The sequence below is a fragment of the Idiotropiscis lumnitzeri genome, chromosome 9, assembly GCF_059441095.1.
Source record: "Idiotropiscis lumnitzeri isolate Australia: NSW breed Sydney's pygmy pipehorse chromosome 9, RoL_Ilum_1.0, whole genome shotgun sequence".
Lineage (NCBI taxonomy): Eukaryota > Metazoa > Chordata > Actinopteri > Syngnathiformes > Syngnathidae > Idiotropiscis > Idiotropiscis lumnitzeri.
The window spans coordinates 15,283,999-15,302,732 of NC_142399.1; the positions used below are offsets into that span (position 1 = coordinate 15,283,999).

General features: G+C 40.0%; 1 protein-coding gene across 5 annotated transcripts in view; it reads left to right on the forward strand.

The window, feature by feature from the left end:
• Positions 1-86: 86 nt before the first annotated feature.
• cpeb3 (cytoplasmic polyadenylation element binding protein 3) overlaps positions 87-18,734 on the forward strand; it is a 35,528-nt gene continuing 16,880 nt past the window's right edge. For 2 of the 5 annotated variants that reach the window (XM_088304995.1, XM_088304997.1), the window contains exons 1-4: positions 87-208; positions 1,518-2,374; positions 10,282-10,435; positions 17,270-17,326. In XM_088304995.1, coding sequence (XP_088161121.1) covers positions 1,529-2,374; positions 10,282-10,435; positions 17,270-17,326 — 1,057 coding nt within the window. In that variant the 5' untranslated portion in view covers positions 87-208; positions 1,518-1,528. Of the gene's footprint in view, positions 209-1,254; positions 2,375-10,281; positions 10,436-17,269; positions 17,327-18,734 lie in introns of those variants that run through there. The other 3 variants (XM_088304998.1, XM_088304996.1, XM_088304994.1) reach the window with 3 other exon arrangements.

Sequence of the window (18,734 nt, forward strand, 5' to 3'; positions counted from 1 at the left end):
CAAAATTGTAGTTCACACAGCACTGTATTTATATAAACTACAACTCCCATGATCCTTTGCGGCATCATCCATGCGCCGCAGTCAATCAGCTGTTGAGGCAACTGCTGACTACATCGGAACAAGGGTTGCTCGTTTGACATTTCTAAACCCAGACAAGGCAAACAGAAATATAATCATCCTCCGAGTCCCCAAAGGGTGAACAATCAAGGTAACTTGGCGATAGACTGACAAATGACTGTGGCGCTTGCTGCTTGTGTCGTTTTGTGTTGAGGGACACACATATGGATTAAAGGGGGGATTTCAAGGCAAGGCAGGTCCATGGATTGTATCGCACGTCTGTATTAGTGTGCAAAAGGGCTGTTTGTAAAAGTCATGTTGTGGCAATGCGTCTAAGGGTGAGGACAGTTGGGCTGTTCTGATGACCTTGGAAGAGCTCCTCTTGGGGAGAAATCGTGGATTAACTGCCTGGGTGTGTACAGTGTAGGCTGTTGCGATTACCTTGAAATTTAACACAAAGCAAAAATTATGTGTACCTTTGTTTTATAGTTGTTTTCGATGTCCGGCAAACGAACTCTGCGCTTGGATGTTGCAATAACATATTGCCAAATTTGTAATGACTGTTTTTAAACACCGCATGACATCGCATTTACTTTTGCCTATGTTATTCGTGGCATTTGTTAGAACTAAAGTGGGATGTATTTTGATTATTTAGATTTGTTTTATTACAATAAATACATGCGAATTGGAGTGGTGATAATTGTAGGTCATGCTATTTGCGTTGCGCGAATTTAAATTGTTTCACTGAAATGTGAAGTGGCGTATGTATATTTGACCTGTCTGACGGCTAAACCGCATTATTTGTTAAGGGAATAGTATTTAAAATACACCATTTTTTCAAGAGCTTCATCTGTATCACTGCGGACCTCCACCAGTGCGCTATAGCTGAATAAAATGCATTTCGGGACGTCTTTGCTTTGGGATTTACACTGGTTATGTCCATCTACCTATATATTCAGAGCACACAACCGGATGCATGCGCATTAAAGCATTCCAGGCGCGTCACTGTGCTGCATTAAGCACGGACTAACCAATAAGTGTGTCAAATCATGGACAGCCTAATAACTGACCGAGTCATGGATCCCTTTCTCCTTGTGGAAGGACAGCTGTATTTACTGACGTATGCAAATGAGCACAGGGGAGGTCTTATGCCCACACACAATTCAGTTTCACGTTGCAGTTTAGAGTTTCCTGCGTGGAAGGGGAAAAGGCAACGTGGCGAAATCCGGTGATTGTCTCGACATATATGCTCTGTGTAATTCGAGGCATCTATGAATCGTTGTGAGATTGTTGGGAAGTGTGTTTGCTTTCGATTATGTGTGATCACCAAATGGGTTTTGCACTTGCTAATCTCAGATCCTCGCCAGAGTTGCTATACTTGGACAGGCGCTGCAGCTCTGCAATTGCTCCGTGCTTGGCTGAAATATAACAATTACATGTTGAATACGTCTGTTTTGCAGCTCTTCAAAACATGCAGGATGATTTACTGATGGACAAAAACACAGCCCAAGCTCACCATCAGCACGATCCGACACAAATAGACCCTCCTCCCTCCTCCAGTACCCCTCCGACCCCGTCATTGGAGCCCTCGTCCTTTTCATCCGGGTCTGAAAGTCCCTCGACCGGGTGCAGCACCGCGGACAAATTGTCGATGGAGTCACCAATCCTGCCGGGGTTGAACTTCCACCAGCAGCCACAGGAGACCGAGGGTCCCATTTCCTCGCCGTCCTCCTCCTTCGGGAGCACTTGGTCCACTGGAAACAACAACGTCGTGGACGAAAGCTTTTTCCAGGGAATACCCTCCGTGAACGGGACGATGCTTTTCCAGAACTTCCCCCACCACGTCAACGCTGTCTTTGGGGGAAATTTCTCCCCACAGATGGGACTCGCCCCGCAGTCCCAACAGCATCAACAACCGGCGCAGCAACCGCAGCAGAGAAGATCACCCCTCAGCCTCAATCAAGGCCCCTTCCCACAGAGACACGCTTATCAAACCATCATGAACGCCGCTAAAGGATCGTCTTCCTCCGTGTCGTCACCGGCTTGGAATAATCACCAAAACGCCGGGTGGAGCACGGGTTCCAACCACCCTTGGAGTGGTTTGCAGACAGGCAGGGACCCGCGCAGAGCGGTGGGCGTCGGAGTCGGGGTCGGTCTTGGAGTTCCCTCTCCCGTGAGCCCAATTTCCCCAATGAAAAAAACTTACGGCGGCAACGTCATTGCACCCCCGAAATTTCCAAGACCTGGTCCCCTCGCCCCCAAGGCCTGGAATGAGGACGGTGCCTTCAGGACTGACAACAATATACTACCTTTCCAGGTAAACATACTCCTATAATAGGTTTATAACTTTTAATTTAATCCACTTTGTTAAATTGATATGCAGCAGATGGTCACATTCTACTGATTGTTAGATTTCAGGCAATAGCAACACCTTAATGCGTTTTGCTGCAGTTTCACCCCATTTCTGTAATTAATACTATATTGTATTTGAGAGTCTTAAGTACAGCAGCACAGTTGTCACTGTTTACTGTTATCATTTATACAGGATTACATTAATTGCATATATAACATGGTATATATAACACAATATAATACAATACAACTTTCTATGTACAGCACATTTCGTAACAGCTGTAACAAAGCGCTATACACAGAGTAAAACACAAAGTAGCAATAATTCAATAACAAAGACAATGAAAACAGTAAGTTAAATAGGGATGTGCAATTGATCTGAATTCAATTATTACATTATTCAATTATTACATTATTCAGTTATAACACTCAACAATTGCAAAATTGGCATAATCTTAAAAAAACGATTATATACACTGTTTATTTTTATGCGTATAACATTATTAAAATAGTACTCATTTTCCAATGACTAATGTTATAGTGTGTATACTTGACTTCATCATCTCAGCGTTTTATTGAAATTGTTTATTTAAATGTTTAAGTGTGTAACAAGTAAACTCCAATGCGCTGTTTTTCCTTGTACATGGAAACCATACACAAATTTATACATTTGCACCTTTTTAAAAATATTTTAAGATAAAATATATTTAATTTGCTGGAATATTGTTTCCATTCATGTTTTTCTTAATACCCAAAAATGGATCATTTGAATAATCGTGATTTCAATTATTACTGAAATAATCGTGATTGCTAATTTTTTTTCAGAATCGAACAGCCCTTAATTAAAATACAAATTAATGATACTAACACAATAGACAGCAGAAAACCGTAGAACAGTGAACAGTCTCAAGCTGTATCGATCCGCTTTGAGTCTAGTCCTCAACACCTCCAGTAGCATCTGGTCCACTGACCTGAAGCACCGGGCAGGTGCATCGGCGTGGAGGAGCTCAGAGAGGTAGGCAGGGGAGCGGCTATTTAAAGATTTGAATACAAATAGTATTATTTAAAATGCACTGGGAGCCAGTGAATAAAAACAGGAATTGGGGTTATGCATTCCGAGCTTCAGTTAAAAGACGAGCATGCAGCATTTGACACCATCTGGAGACGCTTGAGGGAGGACTGGCTTACTGCAAAATAAAGTACATTACAATAAGATGTAACGTAGCATGGATTGCTGTTTCTAGGTGCCGTTGAGATAGAAAGGCTTCCACATTGGCCATCTGCCTAAGATGAAAGCAGCTCTATCTAGCAACAGCACTGATTTGCGGGTCCAATTTGAAATCGCTGTCCAATATAAAACCAGAGTTCAAGACTGTTGGCTTCACATTTTGCATGTGTCATTATAGCGATGACAGTATTTTTTTTATATATTATACACAGTGTTGGAAGTAACGCTGTACAGTAATATTACATTTTGGCAATAATCAATTAATGTAACGAGTTACTCTCAAAATATTTGTAATATTACAGTTACTGTGTCTGGTAATGACATGTTCTAAACTTTGAGAAATCCAATCAAATATTTTGAAAGGAAGTGCAGTTAGTTCATCTCCTCACTTACTGGGCAAACTACGAAGTGAAGCAATTGTCACGATCAGAGTTCCTTGAACGTAATGCAGTAAAGTTGGGGTGGTTGTCCGCTTGAACTATCTTTGAAGTGATTTGTTTGTATTTACATGATGATCAGCCTACTTAATGGCTGTGGAGTTTCTTTTTGTGACTCTAATCACAGGTAATAAATTGCAAAGTATTGAATCATTATGCATTTTAGATGTGATTTTAATACATTTTGTGCAATTAATTGCGGTATGTAAAATAGTGGTTATTCTGATCGGCTGCCATTAAATTAGAGTCTGATATGCTCGTTTATTATTTTCATATGTTGGTTAATTCACCTCAAAGTTTTGTCTTCATGTAGTAAAGATCATTAACGAATTTGGAATTATTTTTATTTATTTATTTTTTCTTTGTTTGTTTTTTTAATTAAAAAGAAAAAACATAGTTACGTCAGTTTTGACTTTATCAATACATACAGTGTTTTTGCTTTTAATACGCATGCCCTTAGGGTCTAGTTAACTGTCAATCTATCGGTTTTGTGAGAATTATCAATTATACGTTATCCATCACTATTATTAGTGTGTAAATTAATTTGAGTATGTTGATAACTTAATTTATGGTTTACTGTCTGGGATTGTTTATTTATTGGACAAAATATAAATTCCAATAGTTATGTTAAACAATGAAGCTTATTGATACAAATATTGATCAAAGGTAGTGATCTCCCACCCCATAGAATCAAAACATTTAATATTATATCCCACACTATATATTTAAATATCTTCATTACGATTTAACTTTACCAGGTACAAGAGCAACACTATGGTCGAAAACTTTGCATTTTCCTTTCAAAGTTAAAAATCAAATTTTAAATAAATGAATCCGAATAAAAAAAAAAAGAAAAAGTAACTTAAACTTGAGTAAGTCATTACTCTACGAAAGTAGTCATATTGTAATGGAACTTATTACTGATATCACAATTTATGGTTCACTGCTTTGAGTATAGTCTTGAAATGACATATGGTGCATTTCACATTTGACCATTTCTGTAGCATGAGCAAGCCAAAATAACAAGCTGAAATCATCACAATATTCGCAGTGTTATGCCAACTAGAGTGAGGCGATGAGGAAATGTTACTAAATGATAACAACATAGCAAGGAAGCAACAAACTTCATTTTGACTAAAATCTCTGTAATGGTAATCTAGAAAAAATATTCATATTGATCTTCAAGATTCTGTTTTCAATCCTAGCTCATTGTGGGTTTCTCATGCAAAATGTGTTGACATTTAAGAAGTTCACTTGGTCCTGACTGATAAACAGTTCATTGGCTCTCAGTGAGGCAAAGGCAGACTTTAGCCCAGACCACGAATTGCATTACAAATCCTGATGCTATGTTGTTTTTCTAAAACCATTTTTTGAATGAGCTAGGTTGACTTCTTCAGTGCTTATGTTATGTCTGTTTACAACCGTTTGAAGCTATTATTCAACCCCAACAATTAGTTTGAAAATTAAAAAGGTGCCAAGAGGCTGCTTAAATCAATAAAGCATGTCTGAGAGCTCCATACTGATATTCAAGAGGAATATACCCTGTGAGAAAACCTGCCCATGCGTGTATAGATCTATGTTTACTTGTATGAACAGCCTCAAGACTGTTTCAGGGGCCACCTTTCTGCTTGCAATATCCGATTGCAAGTAAACTACATGACTGTTGCCAATGCCGACTTGCTTTTCATACATGGCCAACCACAATCCCCCCCCAGCCCCCCACCCCTTCTTAGTTTATTTATGCCGACTGCATGGTAAACCGTCATTAGAAGCCAGCCAACTCCCCTTTCCTGAAATGTAAAACTGACTTGGGATTTCACAACATGAAACATGGAAGACTGGAGCATAAGCCAACCTGTTAATGTTGTAATGATTACATATTGTGGGTATACATGAAACACAACTCACGAATGGTAGTGCGGGATTAAACATTCACGGAGTAGTGTTGTGCAGTGCTTCTCAGGCCCAATTTTGGTGTCAGTCTTAAGTAGCATGGCTTCTCATCGCCACAAACGCTGGAGGAAAAATGCCCAGACATGCTCGAGATATGTCATTCAACATGGTTGTTTTATTTCAATAACGTCTTAAATAAGGTACTTAATAAAATTGTTAAAATATACTGGCTGGATGGCATTTGTTCGCACTGCTGTATAGTATTTTTTAATCTATCTTCATTTGTCAATTATGCGTCGTTATATGCCTTCAAAGTGCAGTCAATGTATTAATGTAATGTGGCAAAAGCAACAAAGTGGTCCCCAACCACCGGTCCGCGGCCTGGTACTGGTCTGCGGGCCACTTTGGACCAGGCCTCACAGATGAAAGAAAAAAAATATTTTGTTTTGAAAAATGACCGGCTTCTCTCCGTTACATCGTACTCATGACACATGCTAATTGTCTCGGTCGCATTACGCGAATATTAAACCAAGCTTGCAAAATGAGTAAAAACCGGCCCTAGTATGAATCCCGCTATGCACAGCATGCGGTGAGCACTGCGCCCCCTCGAACAGCCCACCACCCTTTTGAAGAGAAAAAGTCGGAGACCTCAGTTTTAACCAACACTGATTCATTTTCCCTCTCACACATGACTCCAAGATCCTGTCCAATATGTTTTAATTGCATACATTTCTGTGTGATTGGTTGACAACCAGTCCTCTTACTTAAGATAGGCTTCAGCTCAACTGCCACCCTGATGAGGACAAGCACTAAAAAGTGTTGGATTGATCCAGTGTAAATACTTTTGCATGTGGGCCATAAATTATTTCATAGCTTGTAAAGTGTTATCAGACCTCATTCTCAGCATATGGATTTACAATCACCTTCGCCAAACTAACAATAACTTTTACACCGGGTATTTTCCTAGAAGGGCATTTGGGTGCCTCACTGATGTCATCACAACCGCAACACCTTCCTGCTTAACAATTACAGCCATAATTGGAGCGGAGTTATCACCACGATGCAAGGTCAGAGTGCCGCATGTCAACTGGTTTGTTTACTGAAGTGAAACTCTGGCGAATTGCTGAGCCAAGCAGTAGGCGTGGTCACAGCCTTCGCACAATTTCACATGACAGGTGTGCCTGTTGAGAATCTGAAGAGCTCACAAAAGGGCCATTTTTTTTCTGGACTTTTTTAAGTGCCCGAACTTGTGCTTGTGTCATTTATGCAGACTTCTGACCCAACTACTGCGCGTAAACTGAATGAACGCAGCTGCACTTAAGAGGCGTGATTGCCTGGCAAATCATTGAACATGGACTTTCTTCAAACTCGCGACTGTCATTGAAACCCGTGAAAAAGATGAGGCACACTTTAAATTTGAATAGGCGGGCCCTAACCTTTTTGCACAACGAAGCAGTTTTGCTTTTTTTGTATTAAAAAAGGCTTGTCTTTTAATCCTGATTGTTTTATTGCCTAATATTCAAATCCCGCTTCGACATTCCAAGGAGAGCAGGTTTGAATTTGTAATAAACCTGTACTGTAAGTAGGATTGATGATATTGTCACTCAAGTAAAGGTTTCTTTGTCTTTGAAGTTCTATGCTATTATTGTTTGGCCGGTTTGTTTTTTCGAAGAAGCTGGCGGAGCATGTGTGCTATCTCGTGGGCTCACTTTTTAATCACATGACGGGGGGGAGTGTGCTGACAGAGGCACAGAGAAGACTTTTTTCAGATTTATAATCCACAAAATATATTTTTATTCACCATACACCATGTTGCCATGCACTCGGAATGAGTTAAATTAAACAAAACTTGGCTCTCTAACAGATTGAAAGCACTCTTGGCAACAGTCGTATAAGTAAATTCAGCCGTATTTGAAAGAGGTGTTGTGCTTAAAGTAGTAGTAAATTTGGGAGAGCACAGAAAACACAAAACAAAGTTTGACGTGATAGGATCGGAAGTGTTCGTTGAAGAGGTAAACAAACATTACGGACTTGCAAAAAAAAAACAACAAAAAAATTTATTTCATCGCTAATTTGTGCTCGCTAATTCTTAATTAGGGACGATATTGCTCAGTGCTAGAGTGGTCGTCTCCCAATTCATAGGCTGGGGGGTTTTGAGCCCCGGGCATTGTGACCATGTCCAAGTGTGAACGCGTTGCTCTTGATGCTGCATCATGAGTAGGTAGCTGAGGTAACAGTGTGAAGCGCTTTGAGTACCGACGGTAGAAAAGCGTCATACAAGTGACAGCCCATTTGCAATTTTGCAAAAAACAGTCATCCCAGAACCTGCAAAATGAACTTGTACAGCAATTTTACTTTTCGTAAATCAGGCCACAGATGGAATCTTACATCCCTTGTGCTCGGATGTCTACCGGGGGCGGGGGGGGGGGCTACTGGCTGCCGCTTTAAAGGTGGGGAATGTGCGGAATTCTTCTTAGCATATCAGTGTGAGGCTTAAGTCACAAAGTCACATGAAGACCTCTGGAGATACCCTGATACGAATAGATGGTAGTTGCTATTACTTCATATCGCACGTCAGCTTCAAACAAGGAGTCAAATGTTGTCTGGTGGTTATGCAAACTAAAATGAGCTTTGATGAAACCAAGGAAATTTACATGTACTTGTTTTTTGTTTTTTGCATTGTTCCTGAAAGTAGCTGTAATGGGGAAATTACGGTGTAACAATGACCTCTTTTGAAGATTCATAAATGTAAAATCAGGGTGGGAGACTATGTTATCTGTTCAGGTCACTGTACCAAATTGAGCTCCACGACCTCGCCCCCTACTGTGCGCATCCACACTGACCACTGAGGAGGGGAGAGCAAGGAAACTAAAAGCTCAGCGTTTTAAGTATTTAGCGTTTATACCAAGTGGGCAGATTTTTATCTGCGTGGTGCTGTCGAGTCCAGAGTGCGGCTGAATAACGCTTTTGAATGCGCAGCCTAAAATGTAACAATAGTGTTGGTGTGCAAACAATGCTGCTTGGGCTTGGGCTGCCAAGCCTGGAGCGAGACACTCTCTCAGGCCTCACCTTTGGCACACATGTCACTCTAATGCATTCATTCACAGACAGTAGGCGTTTGATCAGCTGTGAGCGCTTGGTTTGACCTTGACCCATTCAACATAGTATGGATTATTGTTCTGGTTTCCAAGGGGGAGGGGTCCATTTGCCGCACAAGATCAGAACACGGATCTGTAAATGTTTTTGTCATCACAAGGACAGAATATGCAGCACATGATTAGTCATCTGTGCTAACTAAAGACCAGAATGAATCCGTCCGTGTGACCCATGACAACTAGACCAAATTTCCACTGACGGCCGCTTCAGAGCCTTCTCTGTTACATAGAACCAACAGACCATTCGATTGGCTTCATGGTTTCAGCTTTAATTGGCTTCCTTTCAATGTCAACCGCTAGCTAAGGTTCAGTACTGAAATTTTGCCTCTTTGATTTGATCAAAATGACACATCCACTCACAAATGTTTTGTCCATCCATTCACATTCCATGTCAGGGACGACGCTGTGCAAGAGCCAATCTCAGCAGACTTTGAGCGAGAGGCGCGGTCAGATTATTTATGAAACAACCTTACCTTTTCTATGCCCCACAACCATAAAGTAAGATAATTTGGCGTTGGTCTCAAATGTGGACGTTTCACACTTTGAGAACACCTGTGCCTTTATTATTACTCCAAGACTCCTAGACTTTTACAATTATCCATCCATCCATCATCTTTACCGCTTCTCCTCACTAGGGTCGCGGGGGGTGCTGAAGCCTATCCCAGCTATCTTCGGGCAGTAGGCGGGGGACACCCAGAACTGGTTGCCAGCCAATTGCAGGGCACACAGAGACGAACAACCATCCGCGCTCACACTCATGCCTATGGGCAATTTAGAGTGCCCAATCAACCTGCCATGCATGTTTTTGGAATGTGGGAGGAAACCGGATTACCCGGAGGAAACCCACGCAGGCACGGGAGAACATGCAAACTCCACACAGGAAGGCCGGAGCCGGAATCAAACCCACAACCTCTGCACTTTGAGGCCATCGTGCTAACCAGTCGCCCACGTGCCGCCCCTTTTACAATTAAATCAGTTCAATTACTAAATACTTTATTTTGTTGAAAATCAGTGATGGTGGTCTGGATGTATTATTTCACGTATATTGTTGCTTGTACTTTGATATGTCATGTGTTCATTTTGTATTTTGCAATGTGCTACCAGACGTCGTGATCCTTCTTCTCTCTCTCTCATTTTTTTCTTCTCCTTTATATTGTAGGACCGGAATCGGCCCTTTGACGCATTTAGCTTGCACTCTTTGGAGAATTCCTTAATGGATATGATAAGGACTGACCATGACAAAGGTAAAGCTCACCCTGCTGATGGCCCACCAATGACTATCGCTGATATTGTGTGGAGGAATCATTTTGCAGGTTAGGAATATTCATACGTCTGAAATTATACTGTGTGTGTGGGTCGTGGGTTTTGTTTTGTTTCATTATTTTATTGCTCCTGTATGGCTCTTTATTTTCGTATTGATATGAACACCACTGATTAAGTGTTGGACCTTCACATTTCTGCATCCTAATTAATGTTATCAACCATGCAGCATCGAGACAATCATTCTCTCAATACCTTTCATCCATATTTACTTACGTACCTTTACTTGACATCTGTTTGTTGGGAATTATGGTCAAGTGAAACATTTGTTAGATAAATCGTAAATCACCCCTGAAAGGTTGGCGACTGATTTTCGATGTAATACTCTAATTATAACTTGCGTAACTGTAAGTTAAATATGCATACTGCACGTTCAGTCTCAAAGTAGGCATATGCAATTCTGATTTCAACCCACTCCATGTGTATTTCTCATCACGTACTTACACCTGCATGGACATTTCCAAAATCTTCAAAAGTGATGTTGCGCGTGCATTTGCATCTATGAATGCCGGAAGTGCGATATGATCATGAGCAACACGTCTTTGGAACGAAGCATGATACTGATGCTGTATTCAAGAGTACCTCACAGTTGCAGTTTCTGCCTCAAAGCATTCCATTCATATTTAAATAAATCATAGCTAACATTTCACATGATTGTTAATGATTCATTAATATGAGTTTGTGGTTTGGACTCATTCATGACTCAATCAGTTTTACCGCATCCATCCCATCAAAGACATATCACACTTCACATTGAGATTGGATGAGTTTGACTTTATTTTGAAAGAACGACACTTACTTCCCATGATGCAAAGAAGCAAAATGCGTCTTTTAAAGAGAGTCAGGTGATGCCTGCCCCCACGCTGCCCTTTTTTTCTTTTAATGTGGAACTCTTTAAACCACAATGTGTGCTCGTTTGAAGAAGTGCCACGGTGAAAGGACACTTCATTATTGAAAACTACTTCCAGGCTTATCTCGTTAAATTAATAGCTCTTCAGTGTGAGGGTCCTAATGGATTTTTCAACATACTGTACATCAATACTGTACCTTCAAACACATGCTAGTTCTTGTTGAAATGTACCAGATGACCAAAGAAACACATACATGATTGCACAATACAATCACCAGTTGCTGCATCCATTATATCTTCAGTTGCGAAAGCTCATTCACGAATAAATACATTAGATAAGAGCTTTCACATTTAATTGACACTTTCAGGTATTAACTGGACAGCATATTTGTTATTATGGTTGGAGTTGGGCATCAATCCCTTGCTAATATTTTGTCTTAACTGTCGCTAAACAAGTGAGCCATTCATTTTAAAATATTCAAAACTAAAAATTCTACAGACTTGCACGTATGCAATCGCATGCACTCACACTTGCACACATTGGCTCATATGACCTATGCACTAGTCACTATTTACACACTGTTACTGTGGGTGTGAGTACACACAGCTGACATAGATTAGAAGTTTATGAACTCGACGCAGAACTGCAGTTTGTCTTTATTGTAATGATTTTTTTTAAATGTGTTGTTGTTGTTTTTTCAGTCTCATAAATTGTTGAGAAGATAATAATTTTTTTTCCCATTAATTGGTGGCGACTATTAAAAAACACTCATGACAACCTCCTCAAGAGCCGCCACTGTAGTTCACATTCCATAGATGGTAGGTTTATTTTGTTTCAGGCATGATATAATGTTTCATTCACAGAATATGTGTTATCCCCTTCAATTCAGTTATATTGACATTCAGGTGGCAGTCCGTACAGTACGTTATTCAAATTCACTTTCTGGCATTCCATGATCTAAAAGCTCCAATATTGTGAGGGACTTGTTATTCTTCTTAAGTAAACTATTTCTCTTGTGCACTTTGTCAAGTTGGAAAAATTGCCAGTTGAAATGCTGGCATTGGTTTTGACTACCAGTCTATGATTGACCTAAACTCCTCCTTAAAAAAAAAAAAAGATCTCTGTTGTGGAATTTAATCCAACGGATTGAGATTGCTCTGGAGATGCCAAACTTTTCTCATTGATTTAGGAGAAGGCTATTTTTTGGCTTTGCTACTAACGTATTGCTTCCAGTCTTTGTTCTTGTTCATGTTGTATAATGGGCGTTGCGAGCAAGTACAAGTCATCGGAAGCAGAGGGCGAACAAATACTGCTGGTGTTTGACTTTGTACGTTGTTGACAAAAGCATTGGTCGCTAGATATGAGTTGGCATGTGGTCTTTATCGGGAGCAAAACAAGCCTTGCAGGCACAACACAAGTCAAAGGAATCGTAGCCCTCAGAAGCCTGTTTACAAACGATCAGACCGGGAATGTTGCACCACTGTTACGCTCCATTGTTTCATGTGGGTCAAGTGAGAGTGTGTGTGTGTGTGTGTTTGTCAAATCAACTTTGCCATGTGGCCACTTGGTGCATTAGGTAATCCAAAATTGTCAACACATCGACAGGAATTCTGCTCTGGTTTGGACAGAGGTATTGTTAAATGACTTTGAGGTGAAAGGTCAGTATTAGCTTGCCTGAAATGACGGACTTAACCTCAAAAGCTTTTACACAACGCCCTGTGCTTTAAACAACTTTTAACGACTACGTGCAGATAAGATGATGGGTTTGGCTGTGTTAAAGGTTAGATTGCAACTAATGTCCAATAAAATGTGCTGTAAGAAAATTCACGGCTCATGCAATCATGACTGGGCTAAAAATGTAATAAAATCCACGAATAATGTAAAAATAAATTCCTAACGGATACTGTAATAACATTTTTACAGATAATGTAATAAGTTATTATATGATGTAACAATGAATTTAACACGTCATTGATTGTTTAAGAATAACACAAGAACGGAACATTAAATGAAAAAGGTGAATTAAACTGAGACACTTTTCCTTGCGCAAAGCATTTCTGATTAAGTGGGCGGAGTTTATTTTGATTAACTTTCTGCAGAGTTAGTTTAACACTAAATCAATCAACTCTGTCAAATAACTGTTAACACTGACCTCCATTTAAATCAGACTGTGTTAAAATTACACTTTGGGGGTTGAATTCAACTTTGAAACATTTAATACAAAGATTTGAGCACTCCCATTTTAGCTGTGAATATAACAGTCTTGGGTTCTCAAAACACAAAATAATACACTAAAAATGAACATGTATGTTACATTATCAGTAATATTTACATGATATTTTTTGAGGAAAAAAAAGACCTACCTGAAAATCCAATACATCCCCTCTAATATAAAAGGGTATTTATTATATTATCCGTAAAAATGTCATTAAAATATCATCAGGGTTTTTTTTATTATTGATATTGATGAAATTATTACATTTCTTTAAAGGGTATTATAATCCAGATTGGACCGAACGGTTAATATTCAATGAAAAACTGTGCTACAGGCCCTACTGGATTTTTGAACACTCAGGGTTGCATGAGCTATGAAAGTCATCCCAGATGTTTAGTTTTGTTACTTTTGACTCAAATGGTTCATTCTAATTTTGTTTTCCATGGAGACAAATTCTCTCATCTCCGTTGTGTAGTTTTGTTAATTTTCACTATGTTTACGTTCAAATCCTGGGTTGTTGTTGCAAGTGTGCATGGGAAGGAAGTAGGTCATGCTGACAAATGCGGAAAATAAATCAGTCCTTCCAGCCAGGTCAGGTGTTTCTCCGTTGGTATTATTTCCCGTTTTTCACAGTATTCCGTTGGCACTGAACAAGCTGGTCCTACTCAAAACGATGAAGTTTAGGAAAGTAATGCAACCGTATTTTGTCATTACGCATCGTGCTCTTTCCATAGCCAGCCTCTTATACTAATCAGAATATAAACACAACACTTTTGCTCCCATTTTTCCATGAGCCAAACTAAAACATGTAAGTCTTTTTCTAGGCTGATTGTTTTCTGGCACCTATTACTTCTGGATATGAACACCAAAGGTTGCGGATTCTTCATCGCAGCAAATTGGTTATGTGTGCAAGGGTCAATCAGCCTGGTGTGATTATATATTTTATATTCGTTCCATTTCGGTCGTGTGCAGCGACATTAAGATACATGGGGATGTGTGCTAAAGGCAGAATACCTGCAAAAACAAAATTTGACATCAAGAGAACATGCAAACACTAGAGATTCAAAACTGCAGCTACGAACTGTGAGACAGGAGCAATTACAAACCACTGTCATTGAATTTAGAATGCAGTAAGAGTTTTTGCAGCATGCACTCAACTCCACTAGGCGTGTCACAAGACAGTGACAAATTGCTGTCATTTTTTTCAATGAAGAATCCAAAACGGAATCCCTATTTGAGTCCTGTCTTAAATAAAATTGAATAGTACTATCAAAGCAGATTTGAACCAGAGAAAAAGTGTGCAATGACTAAACTTAACTGCAACTCCAGCCTGGTCCTTTTGTATTCTACCTTTGACCAACCCACCACCCACACGCTGAATGAATGAGTGACTATAGAGGCATTACTGTTAAGGATTCTAGCGCCGCCTGTTGCATTGCGATGAGCATGATGACTGTCTGCCATTACACTTTCACGTGGACTATTGCCATCGGTTTCAATGAAGAGTCACCCAACAGGTTCCCTTTCAACGATACTCAATTGATGACTTTTGGCTGTAACCCATCAGTCCGTACCATAATGTTTCAAAATCTCCAAGTAACACTGAACTGCCATCCTGATTAGTAATCGATTAATTTGTTCATGAGGAAGCCTGACTAAGGGCGCACTTCCAACTTAACCTTCCCGCTCAGACTCTTGGGGAAGCAGACTGCAGACATCTCGAGCTATTTTAAGGTGTTGGGAAAGCAATTGCCTTCCAAATTATTCATGGAAGAGATTATAGACAGGCACAGACAAGTGTTTGCTCGCATAACAGTAAATGAATCACATGAACTTCAAAGTTCACAATGTTATTGAGATTTATCTGATTATTCTCTTGACAATAACGATCATTTTGATTTCTATCCCATACATTCTCACTAGAGTCACAGGTGAGCTGGAGCCAATGCCAGCTGACTTTGGGCAGATAGTAGTGCACATCTTGGACTGATCGCCACTCACTACACATCTTGACAAACATCCATTTACACTCACATTCACCTTTTCAGACAAGAATATTCAGTTAGATTATGCAAGATCCACACAGGAAGGCCAGAGCCCAGATTAGAACCGTGAACCTCAAAACTGTGAGGCAGACATACGAACCATTTGGTCCTGCCCAGAACTCCGCATGTGATTCTACACAGCTGCCCACAGGAGCTGAAACATCAAATCATTATCAAATTTGGTTGGTGAAAGAAAACAAGAAAGCAGAGCATGAGACACAACCCTGTTTATTTCTACATAATCATATATGAGGCATGTTTCATGAGTCTAACTGTTATATTGTACGTTCGGCCTGCAGCCAAATCCAGTAGCTTTTAACATACCGTCTTGTTTGCACTACATCAACCAGTAACCGACAGCTGCTTCGGCTCTCAAAATTCATGTCACTTTGGGGTTAAATCCACAACAACATCTTATCAGCCATCTGCACAAGTGGGCTGACTGGCTTACTAAGGGCTCATTGAATCAGGATGCAAATTGCGTATGAATAATAATATATTATTAACAGATGTGGGCACATCATTAAATTTTGTTGCCGCTCTGTCACTCGGTCATTGCTTTATTAGTTCATTGCCACTATTTCAGGATTGTCAGATCTTGTTCTTTTTCTTGGTACTTGTGCGTGTTCTTTGGCGTGTCTAGAACTTACCACTTACTATGTCGCATTGGCAGCACATGCACCATCTACTCCAGGAAAGAAGCACACCGAGCTAAATGAAAATGAAAGTATAAATATATTTCCTAGCATTTACAGTCAATAATTACAATCATCTCTTTGACTCAAAAATTCAATATTTGAAACATAAACATGAAGTGGACATTTTGTGGTGATAATTATGGCATGTTGATGGTGCATTTCATATTTAGCAATCATCAAGGAGCCATAGCCTCATAACACCAAAACATTTCTACCTCCTCACTCCTGGATGGATTTTCTGGCGGGAGATGCTTGCATGCAAACAGAAGTGCAGAGACCTCTCATCATGCAATTAGCGGAATAAGATTATTTGCATTATCAGTGCAGTCCGCTTCAAGCAACCCCAGTGTATATCCTCCCCCGCGAACAAACGCATGTGAGACATGCCACTCGTTTCCGTCAGTTGCCAGTTCCATCAGTGACAGACGAAAACCCATGTTCATCTGCTCATATTTATTTATTTTTTTTAAGATTCCCATCAGCAAAACAGGTGTCCATCAGTGATGGACTGACAGACCTCCCTTAAGTATTGACGGAATGCACATTTCTCATTATTAATAATATTGATTTTGAAAGCGGTATTCTAACAGTGTGCGTTAAAAGGAAGGAAAACAATATTTTTTTACAGGTAAGACCATTTGTATTCGACCTTTTTCTTGGTTCTGAATGTACTGTATGTTTATTATGACTAAGATAACCAGAATGACGACGTCTCGCAGGAACACCACACCCCATCAAAACGCTGACAGATGGGGTTGCCCTTGTCACATAGAAGAATAAAAGCTCTGTTGCTTTCCCAGTTTTTTAGATCCTTTCTGTTTGTGCGTGCGTGTGTGTGTATTTCAAAGAGGTGACAACTAATAAATGATGATGTTTTCTCATTTTCATAGAATGTGTATTAATTTCACGTGATATCATTTGCTTTTCTCCTGTTGTCAGTTGCAGCAAAAGAGATTCAAATAAAATGCCTCTCAAGATGCTTTGCCTTTTTTTCACTCTTTTTTTTTTTCTTTCTCAGGACGTATGGGCATTAACTTCCACCATCCTGGAGCTGAACACATAATGCCACTGAACAGTAAGTAGCATTAGCTTGCAATGTATTCCTATTGAACATTTTTTTTTCTCAGAGGTATTCCATCAGCTAATAAAGAGGTATTTTGTTACATTTGTATTGCACAAATACTGCATATCGGACAGGTGTGGGTTTGTTTACTCCGTTGCATAGAGGACCAGCCATCGATTAAAGGGAAGGCGTCTATTTGCGGTAGGGAAGTCTAATTAGTACAAATGCTTTTGTATGGGTGGAGCAATACACTGCTGATTGTTGATTTTTTTTTTTACATTACAGTTACAATGGGGATGGAATATATAGATGGTTCACATCTCTAATTGTGTGTCTTGTTATAGCTGGTGCATGTAAATATTTTTTTGCAGTCAGAGGCAGAATAAATTATTTGTTTACTTTTTTTTTTCAAGTTTCTGTCTGATATACTTGAAGGGGCACCCCTGATTAATGTGGCTACATTAGACGAGCGTAAATCCTCTGAAGTTACAGCGATTCAATTTTGCCGCGGTTGGGACAACACTATAATGATGTGTGTTTTATTTTTTGGAATGATTTCAATGGATTTGTTTATTTCAAATTTGTGCTCATGGATTTGCTTGCCTAAAGGGGCAAAAGGGATAGATTTCTGAGGTTGTCAGAAAACGTCCAGGACGGTCGTCAATCACCGCCCCTTTCCCCCACAAAAAAATAAAATAATCAAGTCAAAACCATAGGCTTTCCCCTTATAAATAATCCCCCTGGAGTTTGAAGCGCCTATTGCTGAGTGGGGATGTTTGCCGAGTGTTCACGCACCCATAGAATCACGAAGACAGTTGCGAGACGTGTACCGACAGTTTTAATTGTCGCAAACTGTTTTGAACACATTAAAAACATTCGCTCGGTGCACACACACTTGGAAACCTGTGCCGCTCAGTAAGATGCGGCTTTAAGGCACCCTCCGAGCTTTTTCTGACATTCCGTCATAAACTCTTGGATGGATTCTTCTGTGATTCTCCACAGCCAAGAGTTGCCGGACCACAACTCTCACCTCTTCTTGCACAAAAACAACGCAAACGCCAAAGTTTGTTGTTGTTGATTGTAGTTTGAAATGTATTATTTGCCGCATCAGTCCTGGAACATTTCAGACACACCTTGCACAGTTGTCCCTAACCACAGTGATTCATGCCGCTAAACATGTAACGATCATCTGCGGTGAGTCTGCTTGCACTATCAATGGTGCCAAGGATCCCTCTGCTCTTGGCCTCTGCGTAAGTATCTGACCCATCCTTGTCAGGAAATACTTTTGTCATGCCATGCTTTGTTGTTGTCGGTTGCAGTTTGAAATCTATCATTTGTGATACCACTCCTGGAACATAACAGAAAGACACACCTTGTACGGTACTCCCTAACCACAGTGATTCATGCCACTAAACATTTA